General features: G+C 40.7%; 1 protein-coding gene across 1 annotated transcript in view; it reads right to left on the reverse strand.

Moving 5' to 3' along the window:
• The window catches only part of GPSM2 (G protein signaling modulator 2), a 56,831-nt gene extending 41,935 nt beyond the window's left edge, over nt 1-14,896 (reverse strand). The window contains 2 exon segments of the mRNA XM_017857463.1: nt 6,076-6,379; nt 14,395-14,896. Coding sequence (XP_017712952.1) covers nt 6,076-6,131 — 56 coding nt within the window. The 5' untranslated portion in view covers nt 6,132-6,379; nt 14,395-14,896.
• Nucleotides 14,897-15,589: the final 693 nt, after the last annotated feature.

Consider the following 15,589-nt stretch of genomic DNA (forward strand, 5'->3'; position numbering starts at 1 on the left):
ATCAGTCTCCACCTTCTGAAATAGGTGCAAAATATTTCATTAAAGCATTCTGATGTCCCCTTAGGAGGTGACTTAGTATCCCAAGAAACATTCCATTTCAAAATTACAAATTCATTGTGCCACAGAAACTCCTCCAGGGATAGATGAGGACCTCCAAATGGAAGAACCAGATGGATAAAACACTTCATAAGTATTTACCAGAGCAGAAGAATAACGTATACTAGCCTATGGCCTAACATAAAGAGTTCAAATCATTACCCCCAATTATACGACAATCCAATCAATATACAGAATGCTGGTCATGGAGCACTGATAAAGTCAGGGATTTGTTTGGTATAATCCTATTACAGACAGTACCAATTTTTAAGTTTCTCTTGGTGAAGTCCTATAGCAATGTGCAACCATGTTTGATCTAAACTGTATCATGGAAAAAAAGACAATTCTAAGATCTTCCAACAGGCAGAGGTACAAGCCATTCCTCCTTATCTACTGCTCTTACCATATTAGAAAGCACAATACTATTCAAAACATTCAGCAAGACAAACATCTTATTATGTTCATATTCCACTGAAGTTCAATATGTGCCAGAGAACATGCTAATTATCATGGCTGCTGAGGAGCAACCATAGCTGAGGAGCTAATGCTCAAAGGGAGAGGTGAGGAGGAAGACAGCACCATAAAAACACATTCATTTAATTTTAATATAGTTGGTGGTGCTAAGAAAAATGCGCAGATTGTAATATGAGCACATGGAGGCCACAGAGCCTAACTACGGAGCTTAGAAATGGTTTCCAGGAGGAGATAATCTTTGAGCTGTATCTTAGATATTGAGTAGAATTAGCTAAACAAAGAAAGTGGGAAGGGAATTCAACACAGCATATAGTATAAGCAAAGACACTGAGACATAAAACAGCACGACATGCAGGAAACCAGAGCTCAAAGTGCAAGTTGAAGAATGGCAGGAAGTAAGGTCCAAGGAATAGGCAGAAGCCAGATAATGGAAGATCTTGTGTTCTATGTTCAGCTTGGCTCAGTGACAAGGAGCCACCCTAGGTTTTGAGCAGAGAGGTTGCACGGTTAGCTCTCTGTTTTGAGACTGAGCCCACTAAGTGACAAATCAAAACGATGGGTTCCAAGAAGTGAAGAATGGAGGGAGTCTGGAAGGAAGATCCTGAGGATCTCAATTATAGCTATGGTAGTGTAAAAAGTAAAGTAGAGGTTCCTCTTCAAAGACTTTCCTCCCCATCTAATTAGGAATAAATAGTAACTTCTCTTAGAAGCAAAATTTATTCAAAGACCTGTGCTAACATTCTTAAATATCTGCTAGCCACAATAAGGAAATCAATGTACTTTATGTTCTTAGCTCCCACAATTTAGCCTAAGTATTTGCCCTAGCATGCTTATACTGGTCCAAGCAAGCATTAGGTCATAACCTGTTCCTCTTCCTTCTTTAAAAGTGTTTTTACCTTTCTCAACATTCCATAAGTTACTTCCTCCTTCATTTTTCCCCTCTACCTTTGCCTCTTTTAAAAGTTCTAAGTTGCTAGCCACTCAGGACAAATACAGAACGTGAGGTCCCGTTCCAGCCAATGGAAACCAGACACAGCAGTAGGGTGGATGCGTCAGGTTATAAATGACCCTGTCTCCTTTGTTCAGTGTACTCTCGTGGCAAAACTGCTGGCGAGTGTACCCTTTCTGCAGGAAGTAAAAATGGCCTTACTAAATACATTTATGTTCAAGTGATATTTCTTTACGGCACCAGGGAACAAACATTTCATACAACTGGAAGGACGCACATGAGTAGATGAATCTGAGAAACATTTAGGAGATGAAACCAGCAATACTTCATGCTGGATACAGAATGAGAAAGGAAAAAAGTATATAATTCCCAGGTTTCTGGAAGNCATTAGGTCATAACCTGTTCCTCTTCCTTCTTTAAAAGTGTTTTACCTTTCTCAACATTCCATAAGTTACTTCCTCCTTCATTTTCCCCTCTACCTTTGCCTCTTTTAAAAGTTCTAAGTTGCTAGCCACTCAGGACAAATACAGAACGTGAGGTCCCGTTCCAGCCAATGGAAACCAGACACAGCAGTAGGGTGGATGCGTCAGGTTATAAATGACCCTGTCTCCTTTGTTCAGTGTACTCTCGTGGCAAAACTGCTGGCGAGTGTACCCTTTCTGCAGGAAGTAAAATGGCCTTACTAAATACATTTATGTTCAAGTGATATTTCTTTACGGCACCAGGGAACAAACATTTCATACAACTGGAAGGACGCACATGAGTAGATGAATCTGAGAAACATTTAGGAGATGAAACCAGCAATACTTCATGCTGGATACAGAATGAGAAAGGAAAAAAGTATATAATTCCCAGGTTTCTGGAAGTTTATGTAACGGGTAGGATGAGAGCATTTCATATATTAAAATCTCATCTTAATTATCTTAAATGTCTTCCATTTTATTTTACTTGAAACTCTTTTTTAATAGAAATGTCCTCATCTTACCTATGTTAACTTCCTTGGCATGAACCTTCCTAACATGAACCATTTACTCTACAGGATAATAAATCTCCTATTTCCTAAATATGTTAAGATAGCTAAAATTTGGCACACCCTCCTTCTGAGATTTTGAATTCTATTAATTGCTACAATATTCTGATGTTTATCTAATAATTAACTTGTAACAGTTTTGATAAAGAATCTATTACCAGCTGGGCACGGCAGCTCATTCCTGTAATCCCAGCACTTTAGGAGGCTGACGTAGGTGGATTGCTTGAGCCCAGGAGCTCCAGACTAGCCTAGGCAACACAGTGAGGTCGCATCTCCACAAAGATTTTAAAAATTAGCCAGGGCCGGGCGCGGTGGCTCAAGCCTGTAATCCCAGCACTTTGGGAGGCCGAGACGGGCGGATCACGAGGTCAGGAGATCGAGACCATCCTGGCTAACACGGTGAAACCCCGTCTCTACTAAAAAAATACAAAAATCTAGCCGGGCGAGGTGGCGGGCGCCTGTAGTCCCAGCTACTCCGGAGGCTGAGGCAGGAGAATGGCGTAAACCCGGGAGGCGGAGCTTGCAGTGAGCTGAGATCCGGCCACTGCACTCCAGCCCGGGCGACAGAGCGAGACTCCGTCTCAAAAAAAAAAAAAAAAAAAAATTAGCCAGGCACGGCTGTAGTCCCAGCTACTCAGGAAGCTGAGGTGGGAGGATTGCTTAAGCCTGAGATGTTGAGGCTGCAGTGAGCTGTGATCATGCCACTGCCCTCCAGTCTGGGAAACAAAACAAGACTCTGTCTCAAAGGGTAAAGAAAAAAAGGGCAGGTGCGGTGACTCACGCCTGTAATCCCAGCACTTTGGGAGGCCGAGGCAGGTGGATCACCTGAGGTCAGGAGTTCGAGACCAGCCTGGCCAACATGGCAAACCCCATCTCTACTAAACATACAAAAATTAGCTAGGCGTGGCAGCGCACGCCTGCAGTCCCAGCTACTCAGGAGACTGAGGCAGGAGAATTGCTTGAACCTGAGAGGCAGAGGTTGCAGTGAGCCAAGAGTGCACACCACTGCACTCCAGCCTGTGGGACAGAGCGATACTCCATCTCAAAAAAAAAAAAAAAAAAAAAAAAGAACATATTCCCTAATCACCTTACCTAAATGATTATAATATTTAAGTTTGCATTTTGCATTTATTTTATCATTTAGTGCAATTACCAGAACTTCCAGAATAAATGTTAATAATCATAGTGCAGATAGCCTTGTTTTGTTCCTAATTGCATTAGAGACATAATTAATATTTTATCACTAAATATTAAACTGGACATTGGTTATCATGTTCACAAAGTACCCACCTATTCTGGTTTTATTTAATACCCATTCCTTCAAAATGCTCATTTACGAAGGCTGAGCTCCACACATGGATGGGGGTGGGCTGCATGCCCTCATAGACTGTCACTGGGTGCATGGTGTCTGTGGGTGACACTGACTAAGCAGCCTATCTAGAAGGATGCAATAGGAAGGTCTGTATGCAACCCTCCAGGAGTGAGGAATGAGAATGGCACCCTGGCTTGCAACAGGCAGTGCCTGGGAGGATGACAGGTAGTGGCGTTCTAGGCCATCCAAGGAATAAGGGCCAAAGTCTGGGAGGCAGAGGAACCTATGGGGTTTGGGGAATGGAGGGTGTGATGAGGAGGTATGGAGGGCAATGAGGTGGGCAAGGCCAGGAGATGGGGACTTCACACTTGGTGTTCTGGACCTCGAGGTGCAGCAGGGTTACAGCCTCGGAGTCCCAGGGTAAGTGTATGTTACATCCTGGAGAGAAGCTTTCTCAAAACCTCAAGCTCTACCTCCCCCACCTGTCTGTGTGGTTTTTTAGAGAGTTGCGTCTGTTACAGGGCTTTTTCTCCTCCTTAAAATGTTCAACCCACATTTAAAAAAACATTTGCATTAGCTGCCAACATTTCAGAATTTGGAGACAGCATATTAAAGATTTACATTTCCGGCCGGGCTTGGTGGCTCATGCTTGTAATCCCAGCATTTTGGGAGGCCGAGGCAGGCAAATCACTTGAGGCCAGGAGTTCAAGACCAGCCTGGCCAATATGGCAAAACGCTGTATCTACTAAAAATACAAAAAATTAGCTGGGCATGGTGACACACACCTATAATCCCAGCTACTTGGGAAGCTGAGACAAGAGAATCGCTTTAACCTGGGAGGCAGGGGTTACAGTGAGCCAAACTCATGCCACTGCACTCCAGCCTGGGTATCAGAGTGAGACTGTTTCAAAACAAACAAACAAACAAACACTTCAGATTTTCAGATTTCCTGTGCTCTCCTGAAAAATCAGGAAGACTTGCCCACTGTATACCTTCATTCTGCCCAGCTATCACTTACTTCCTGGCTTGCTTCACTCCTTTCCTGATGTGTATGTCTGATCTGATTTGTATCCTGATCTAGATCAGTGGGAAGCATCCCCCACAACACACATACATTTGCATAACATATTATATATAAGGTGTAGCCAAAGGGAGTGTGCTGTATTTATGAAAGATACTTGTGGATGCAGAACAAAGGTGGGAACACTGGTCCCTACAATCTGCAACCTTTTACCTGGAATGTAGACAGTCCATTTGGGCATCCAAGGGAACACTTCAGGTCCTAGAGGAGCCAGGCCATTTCCCTAGGGCCCATGAAGCTTGTGAGAGAATGTGGGTGCCTTTCCTCAGCCTGACTTGCTTTCTGAAGTAAATTAGAGATTACCACTACTTCATGTAAAACTGTGGTCTTATGTATTAAATCAGCAAAACAACACAAAATGTCACAAGACATTAAGCTTAAAAATGATATTTCTTTTGAGCAGTGCTTATTTGTATTTTAATAATAACGTATTTACATTAATGTGGATTAGGTAAATATTTAAAATAGTAATAACGGTAGTGAAATAAAATTTCCTTTAAAGATAAAACAAAAAGCCAGGTGCAGTGGCACACACCTGTAGCTTCTGCTACTCTGGAGGCTGAGGCAGGAGGACTGCTTGAGCCCAGGAGTTTGAGACTTGCCTGGGCAATACAGTGAGACTCCCATCTCTAATAATATAGCAGTTAAAAGTAAAATTAATAAAATACAAAATACAAAAAAGGAAATGAGAAGGGAATCAAAACAATACACTACAAAAAATAAAATAAATCAAAATGAAAAGTTCATTTCTAAAAGATCACCACTAAATTACAATGCAAAGGTTAGGTCCTTCAGCTGACCACATTTTTTAAAACTCCATCTTTTAGCCCCAAAGATTTTCAAACATATTTCATTTACATATTTGCATTATATAAAAAGTTACAAATTATAAAGAAATTATTCATAAATTCTTCCAGAGAACATTAAACAAACCATAGTACACAATTGGTCTCTACTTCCATTTTCTATAGAAAGGACACAAAAACTTACAACAAAAAGAAAATATTGTCTACAGACAATACCATGGCTGGTATATTGGAGTATTTTCATCTGAAACTTGAAATGGTCATCAGAGTTAAAAACATTTTAAAATAAGGATTAAAGGTCATCCATTAAGACAGCAATAGTCTTACCTGTAACGAACATGAAAAGAATGGTCTTCCCTCATGCTTATCAAATTTTCCTCCATCAAGTCATATTATAAGCTGAATAAAAGGAAATTATTTTATTTTGTGCCAATCCAGTCCTTTACAATGTAGAATTATTTGTAGAACATTATCCGGTTAGTATATGAATGAGTTGGTGTTAATACATCCTAAGCTCCTGTTTCTTCTTTATTAATAACGAAAGGAGGTCAATGTCAGACAGCTTAAAGGTTCAAAATGTGTCCCAAATCCTTGCATCTCTGGCCCTTTCAGCAGCACTTCAGCAACATTTCTGCAAAAGGAATACAAGAGGCTTTGCTTGAAGTCCTATTTTCAAAGAATAACCTATAGTAACCCTGAGGTGTACATAATCACAAGCTAACTCCACAGACTGCTGTCATGTCAATCACTATAGAAGACAGCACAGGGCTTAACTGTCATCATGGAGCTTCTAAATAGGGGTGGGAATAGATGAGATTTGAGAACTGTAATTTTTAAAATGTTTGAAATTTAATAATTTTATGTAATATTTTCTGCTATAAACAAAAAATAATAACAGTAGGTATCATATTAGCATCTAAAAACAAAATTGCCACTTTTAAAAACTACTACTAACAAATCAGATGAAAATTCAATAATTATTTGAAATAGTCAACTCCAAACTCAGTAAATCTATTTCTTCAAAGAAGATATCACACTGATACTTAGGTTATAGTTGGATTCATTTGCTTTCAAAATATATTCTACTTAGACTCTTTAAGGTCTTTAAAATGTTTTTTATTAATATTGGGTAGGTACAAAAGAAATTTGGGAAATACGTATATGGTAAAAAGAATGACACAACAAATATTTATATAACACCATTCAGTTTAAAATAAGAACATTACCACTGCCTTTAAAGTCTCCTGGGTAGTCCAACCTAACCCATCTCCTTCCTTTTCCCTTTAAGGTGATTTCTAAACTGAATTTTGTTCCTTATTCCTTTGCTTGTCTTTACAACTTTACTACAAATGTCGGTATAGTCCTAAATAAGATACCATTTAGTTTTGTATGATTTTGCTGAACATTATGTTTCTGAGATTTTTCTCAATTGTTGTGCATAGCTACGACTTGCATGTATATTCCATTGTATACCAAATGTATTTTTCATTCTGCTGTTGATGGACATTTTGATTATAGTTTTTTTGATTGCTGTTACTAAAAGTATTAATATTCACGCCACTGCACTCCAGCCTGGGTGACAGAGCAAGACCCTGCCCCAAAACAAAATGAAACAAAAAACTACCATGAACACTGATATTAATAACTCAATGTACTAGTTAAGGCCAGGTGCAGTGGCTCATGCCTGTAATCCCAGTGCTTTGGGAGCCCGCGGCAGGTGATCACTTGAGGTCAGGAGTTCAAGACCAGCCTAGCCAACATGGTGAAACCCTGTCTCTACTAAAAATACAAAAGTTAGCCAGGTGTGGTGACGCACGACTGTAATCCCAGCTACTCGGGAAGCTGAGGCATGAGAATCACTTGAACCCGGGAGCCGGAGGTTGCAGTGAGCCAAGATCATGCCATTGCACTCCAGCCGAGGCGACACAGTGAGACTCTGTCTCCCCCCACCAAAACAACAACAACAACAACAAACCTTCAATGTACTAGTTAAGCAGCTAAAGAGAGAATGATAAGCAGACAAAAAATAATAAAGAGAAGTTCAGAGAAAAGGAGAATAAAATGAGCAGCTCTATAATATATCTAATAGGAGGGTGAGAAAGAAATAGAGGAATAAAGGCAAAATCTTCAGTGATAAAGACTGAGAATTTTAAAATAAAAACAAATCTATACCAATACATTAGACAGAGCTACAGCACGTCAGATATAAATGATAACCTCTGAGATAACAGTTAAGAAAGACAAAGAAGGATATACATATGCATATATGAGATAAATTCATAGATAAACAATCATAAAGTCCTGGAATCTCAGTGTTATAAACAATCCTAGAGATCAGTTAGTCCACTATTTTACTATAGCATTCCTACATAGGTCATAAAGCAGCTAATCCTAATTTTGAATATTCCTAAAAGAAAACTGTTCCATACTTTGAGCAATCCTTCCATTTCTACCCATTTGTTCCACTTCCTTCTGCTGCCATATACAATAAAGCCCAATTCCTCTTCTATATAACGTCCTTTTAAGTATTTCAGTTATAACATAAACCAGACTCTAATGAGTACTCACTGCTCTGTCAGTTAAGTACAGCTAGAGGTTAATAGGGAACAGAGCAGTAAGGTGAGAGGAGGGAAGGTAGAAAGAAACAGCCTTGGGAATACTGACGAAGTTTCCTAGAGGAAATGAGGTTTTCATATTAATAACAAGTTTAGCACGCAAGAAACACAAAAGATTACTCCTCTGATCCCTTCCCTTGGCCAACAAAGGAAGCACTATCTTTTGTTGTTGTTTTGTTTTTTAGAGATGGGATCTTGCTATGTTGCCCAGCTGGAGTAAAGTGGCTATTTACATCACAATCATAGCACACTGCAGCCTGGAACTCTTGACCTCACATGATCCTCTCGCTTCAACCTCCCAAGTAGCTGGGACTACAGGTGCGCACCACAGCATTGGCTAGGAAACAGTATTTTAAGAAAGAACAAAAAGGTAGCAGCTATCAACACATCAAATCTCTTTTCCTTTTGTTCAGAATTCCATTGTGCCTTTTTTCCTTAATAAAAAAATTAATAAAGGGAATTAGTGTGGACACTCATAGCAATAGCTCCAAAGTGCATCCAGATTACACAAACTGTGAACTGGCAATGAAATTATCTCCCATTATCCACTATGAGGTTTGGGCTGTTATTTATAAAATGGAGCAGAGAGGTATTATAATTAATTTACCTGAGAATTAAATTAAATTATAGTAGCCCTCCAGATCTGTGGGTTCTGCATAGTGGATTCAACCAACTGCGTATCAAAAATATTCAGGAAAGAAAATGAATAGTTGTGTCTCTACTGAACATGTATAGACTTTTTCCTTGGCATTATTCCCTAAACAATACCGTATAACAACTATTTACATAGCATTTACATCATATTAGGTATCATAAGTAATCTAGAGAGGATTAAAAGTTTGTGGAAAGATATGTATAGGTTATATGCAAATACTGTACCATGTTATATAAGCAACTTGAGCATCCATGGATTTTGGTATCCTCGGGGGTCCTGGAACCAATTTCCCACAGATATTGATATTAAATGTAAATATTTTTCTCAGCCAGGCCGGGTGGCTCACACCTGTAATCCCAGTGCTTTGGAAGACCAAGGTGGGAGGATCACTTGAGACCAGCAGTTCAAGACCAGCCCAGGCAATGTATAAGACCCTGTTTCTACAAAAAATTAAAAAATCAGCCAGGTGTGGTGGACTGTGCCTATAGTCCCAGCTACTTGGGAGGATGAGGCAGGAGGATTGTTTGAGCCCAGGAGTTGGAGGTTATAGTAATCTATGATCGCACCACTGCATTCCAGTCTGGGCCACAGAGTGAGATCCTGCCTCTAAAAAAATAAAATAAAATATTTTTCTCATCCATGAGTTCTTAATGAAATTCTAAATTTTGCAATCATTATAAAATGTTAATTTCATACTCCTTAAGAAGAAACATGTAGCATTTACATGTTTAACAAATTAACGAATAAGTAAATGAACATAAAGTTGCAAAATACTTGATGAAAACTGCATGTAGAACCATTTTTAAGACTATCAAAATAAGCAAGAAGACAGAATGCTATTCACTATTTCAATAAGAGCAATTTATAATATAGTCTTACTATTCTCAAGGGAAGAATATCCTTAAAAGTGCCTCTTACATTACAATCTCCATAACAATTAGGTATCACTTCACAAAAAAAAAAAAAATTCACTGAACAAACAAGCAATTCTTGATTCATGATTCATGTTTCAAGAACTCTGTAGCCAATTTAGCAATAATGTGTTCACTCATGTTCCTCATTACATGGAGTTAACAAATCTACCTCCTTGATACAATGCGTGTGTATGTAGTGTAAGACTAGTAAAATTTGCAACAAATATTAAATTACAAATTTGTTCATTAGGATAAGAAAAATTAACCATAGGACCAAGAATTGGAAAATAAATGATAGGTTTGTAAGGATACTGAGAAGTCATCAAGTTCAACCTCCAACCTTCATTATTATTTACAACTAACAATCTGCAAGGAACAAATCTATTTCCTAACAGCATCTTCCAAGCAATGCTCCAAAAACTGCAAAGTTAACAAAATTGCTAGATCACAGCATCCAACCATAAAGAAAAGGCAATCATTTCTTCCATATCCCAGGAATTGACAGAAACATACAGAAAGATCAACTATACACAACTCTAACTGCCTCTCATTTAATTATCTAATTAGAAAGTCAAAATAGACAGACTTCATTTAGACAGCTAGGTGGACTTTCAGGCACTGTCCAAGGTATGCAATCAGAGCAGACAAGAAAAGCTCTTTATCAGAGATCCTAGCCCTGCTTTACTCCATTGGCAGTAAAAAGTTTGCAAACCAGGTTACATTTTGTGCTTCTCTGAATTTGTCTAACCTATCTGATCCTGATTGCCACTTAAATGCCAATAATTTTTGGTCTGTTTCTTTGTTTGTTGTTGTTGTTGTTGATTGTTTATTTGGTCTGTTTCTTTCATCCATGGAGCTGTACAAACTGGTAACATTCATCATACAATAAATATATAATTTACTTTTCTTGCCTCCAGGTTAGATCATCTGAACTATATATAAACCTTTTTGGTAAACATAGCCATTTATTACTACCAATGATGGTCATCAGCTTCAATCAATTAATACATATACATGATAATTTTAAAGCTCAACAGTGAAATAGAAAGGAAATGGTCCTTTCCACTAAGCATTTTTTTTTTTTTTTAAGAGATGTGGTCTCACTCTGTCACCCAGGCTGGAGTGCAGAGGTGACATCTTGGTTCACTGCAACCTTCACCTCCCGGGTTCAAGTGATTCTCCTGCCTCAGCCTCCTGAATAGCTGGGATTACAGGTGTCCAGCACCATGCCTGGTTAATTTTTGTATTTTTAGTAGAGACAAGGTTTCGCCATGTTGGGCAAGCTGGTCTCGACACCTGGCCTCAAGTGATCCGCCCACCTGGGCCCCTCAAAGTGCTGGGATTACAGGCGTGAGCCACTGCGCCCGACCCAAACACATTTTTAAGCAGAAATAAATTCCAAATGCGGAAATATTATAAATGCTTAGAAAGGGTCCCTAGGAGAGTTTGAGTTTAGAATTCTCCATAGCAAAATATATTAAACATGATTTTGTCTTCTCTTCCCAAAAGTTATCAACATTCTGTGGGAAAATAAATGTTTCTATTCAATAATGTTTTGAGATAATATGGGAAGAATAATTCTAACTAAAAAGGACCAGGGAAAAATTTTGGAAGCAAGGAAGTTTGTACTGCACCTTGAAGGATGGGTCGATCTTATTAGCCAAATGAAGGAAAGGCATTACAGTCAAGGGAAAAGAATGGCTCAAGAAAAAGGGAGAGGTAGAAATGCGCAGAATGTGTTCCAGAATAAGCACATAGTGTTCAGAGTAGTGAAAGAGAAGTCTGAGAAGGTAGAACAGTAACAAATTGTAAGGGACTCTGAATATGTGGCAGAAGCATATATTCATATTCAGCCTTTTTTTTTTTTTTTTTTTTTTTTTGAGATGGAGTCTGGCTCTGTCACCCAGGCTGGAGTGCAGTGGCGCGATCTCGGCTCACGGCAAACTCCCCTCCTGGGTTCAAGCGATTCTCCTACCTCAGCCTCCTGAGTAGCTTGGATTACAGGCGTGCACCACCACACCAGACTAATTATTGTATTTTTAGTAGAGATGGAGTTTCACCATGTCGGTCAGGCTGGTGTCGAACTCCTGACCTAGTGATCCAACCACCTCAGCCTCCCAAAGTGCCGGGATTACAGGCATGAGCCACCGCGCCCAGCCTCAGCCTTTTATTTACACAATGGGGAACCTTGCTGGTATTTTTTCCCCACAAAGGAATAGCCAAGTTGGATCTCTGCTAGGAAGATAAACCCAACAGCAACAAATAAGGCAGGAATGGGGAGGGAAGAAAATACAACAAAACACCAGAAACAACTACTGAATAGCAAGCATTCTCTTGTCATCTCACAACACCAAAGACATTGCTTTGCACATAAGAGATGCCCAACAAACTTTTATTTCTTGTCTGGGAAGAAGATAGGAATTATGACGAGGCCAAAGAATCCTGTAACAGCGAGAAAACCAGACTTTAATACATTTCTTTTCCACAGGAAAGACTGTATTCATATTTATGTAAGAAACTCAGAGAAGTCTTACTCTTCACTTATGTTTTGTATAAAGATGATTAAGAGGATATTGAAAATATAATGTGATTTATAAGATAATGAAGCAAGATAGTTCCAACAGAAAGACTGAAATATTTCTGCGAAGCTACAACACACAGCACCTAAAGACATCTTTAAAGTAGAACTTGTCCCTACAAATGGAATTCAGAGACACAGCAGAGATTTAAACAGACACACAGAAGCAATACAGTATGTGCTTTGGGATCAGCCCATGATTTGAAATCTCAGCACAGTGACTTATTAGTTATATGATCTTACGCTAAACTCTCAGTTGGTGTGGGCATAATGACACTTACCTAAAATGTGCTGTGATAATTACAGACATGATTTATAAAGCACCTGACCCAGCACCTGGCTCTGATACATAACAAAAGTACTCAACATAGTGCTGTAGTAATAACAGTAACTGTTATTATAAAATAGATTTAATATATATTCAAATAAATTTAGAATAACCTAAATCTATGTCACGTTTTCAATTTTAAAATTCCAGAGAATTACAAAATTTTGAAGATAGATCTTAGAAATATTTTATGTTTATGAAAAGGTCATTTTTAAAACTACTATATCTTATCACTGTTTTAATTAGTCTAGTAACCAAGTCTCAGATTTATATTAAACTATGTCTGTAACACCGAATGTCTGATTTAAGAACGTAATACAACTAAACTGCTTATCTGGCCAGAGAGGATTTTGGAGACATGCCTTTACAACAACATCGGGCAACTTTTTACTTTGAAACAGCTCCAATACTTAAATTATAAATAATAGCCTGGGAGATAGCTTGCGAAAACGACTCATGGTAGTTGTAAAGAGGAGTAGGTGTTAGACCACCCCGATCCCTAAGGTCTCCCTCTCCTTACACACACCTTGTCAACCAACAGTGATCTACCCTTTTTAATGTTGTTTATTTACTTCTAAACAATCAACTAAAGCTGCTCCTGAATAGTGAGAACCCAAGCAAAAGTGGTATTTATCAGAAGCAATCACACTGGCTATTATCAGGCCAGAAATCTTCAGAACACCCTTCTAAAGTGGCAGCTTGAAAACTCATCTCGGTTGGTCCTGTTAACTTCCAACACACCCCACGAAGGCTCCAACGCAAACCCGACAGAAAGGAAAGCCAAGAACCTACTTCGTTTAATTCTATAGTGAGATTAAATTATGCATCAAGGCAAATAAAATGTCCATCCTTACTCGTTTTCTTTAACCAGAGTTCAAATGCTACTAGTTCAAATGCTCTAATTGGTTACTATTAAAACAAGGAAATTACAGATTTTTTTTTTCATTTTTTATTTGAAGGCATTCTATAGATTTCAGGAAAGGGTTTTCTTAACGTTTTATGTTTACTCACACTTTTTGCAGCAACTACCAATTTCTATGGTAAATCGACCAGTGGGTGCCCAAAAGTTCACTAATTTAAACACGGTCAACGCAGGTATTTGCCATAAACTGCCTGGTTTAGGTAGGAAGCGCCCGACTCCAAGTGGTTGCAATCAGCCTCGGATTGCATTCCACGGGGATTCGGGCTTTAACTCACAATTTGTTACTCACATTCAGAGTAGTAAGAAGTCGCTGGACCCTAGCATACTTTTTACCTTAAAAAAAAAAAAAAAAAAAGACTCAGGAGTGAGATTCTTACGCTTTACTCTCATTTTAAGACTTTCCAACAAAAAAGCAGCAACTCCTCAAGCTGAGTTTCTGGTTTCTTGAGCATCGACGCCGCGTCCCCGCAGCGCCCACAGGTCCCGCAAGTCCCCCGCCCGCCCTCCGCCCAAAACAAAGGACGTCGCCCCCAGACCTCTGGACACAGAAGCTCCACACGCACGCACCCCTCCCTGTCACCTCCCTCCGAGAGCCCCTCAAACGCCTCAGACCCCTCGTCGCGGCAGCGCTCACCTCCCGCGGACCGGCGGGTCTCGGGTACCCGGTGAAGGTGCAGCGGCGGCCTCCTCGGGCGACAGACGGGTGGTCACGGCCCCTCCCCCAGGCAGGGGCACCGCAGGAGGCCGGCGCGCCCCCTGCTCCCGCCCCCGGCAGGTCACGTGGGCCAGAGCTCGCAGCGCCCCTCGCTTCCCCGGAGCGTCCTTCCGCCACCTAGATGTCCCGCCGCTCCACCGGCCTCAACGCGGCCCTCTGCGCCTGCGCCCCGGTTCCAGGCGCTCCATTCAAATCGACAACGCCCCGCGTCTTTCGGACCGGCCAATGGCTGGCTGCGCCGCGGGGCGGGGCGGGGCGCTGGTTGCCCCACTCTTCGCAGTCCTGGCGACCCGTCTGCGTGTCAAGGTGACAGGGGACTTGGGAGCTTGGTCCTCCTCTGCTCCGGGACGTGTCCTCAACCCTCAGATTGACGTTTCTTTCCTGTCCCTTCTTTCTTCTTCAGACACTAAAAAGGAGAGCAATAAATATTGTCCAGAGTTGGCCGGGCGCAGTGGCTGACGGCTATACTCCCAGCACTTTGTGAAGCCGGGGCGGGCGGATCATCTGAGGTCGGGAGCTTGAGACCAGCCTGACCAACATAGAGAAAACCCGTCTCTACTAAAAATACTAAATTAACCTGGAGTGGTGGCTCATGCCTGTAATCCCAGCTACTCAGGAGGCTGAGGTGGAGAATCGCTTGAACCTGGGAGGCGGAGGCTGTGGTGAGCCGAGATCGCGCCATTGCACTCCAGCCTGCGCAGCAAGAGCGAAACTCTGTCTCAAACAAACAAACAAACAAAAAAACAAACAAAAAATCGTACGGAGTTCAGATGGGGGCTGGCCTAGATAATCCCAGCACTTTGGGAGGCCGAGACGGGCGGATCACGAGGTCAGGAGATCGAGATCATCCTGGCTAACACGGTGAAACCCCGTCTCTACTAAAACTACAAAAAACTAGCCGGGCGACGTGGCGGCGCCTGTAGTCCCAGCTACCCGGGAGGCTGAGACAGGAGAATGGCGTGAACCCGGGAGGCGGAGCTTGCAGTGAGCTGAGATCCGGCCACAGCACTCCAGCCTGGGTGACAGAGCGAGACTCCGTATCAAAAAATAAATAAATAAATAAATAAATAAATAAATAAATAAATAAATAAAATGGAGCGCAAAACCAGCTCCG

The sequence above is a fragment of the Rhinopithecus bieti genome, unplaced genomic scaffold, assembly GCF_001698545.2.
Source record: "Rhinopithecus bieti isolate Rb0 unplaced genomic scaffold, ASM169854v2 scaffold_46482, whole genome shotgun sequence".
In the NCBI taxonomy this organism is placed as follows: domain Eukaryota; kingdom Metazoa; phylum Chordata; class Mammalia; order Primates; family Cercopithecidae; genus Rhinopithecus; species Rhinopithecus bieti.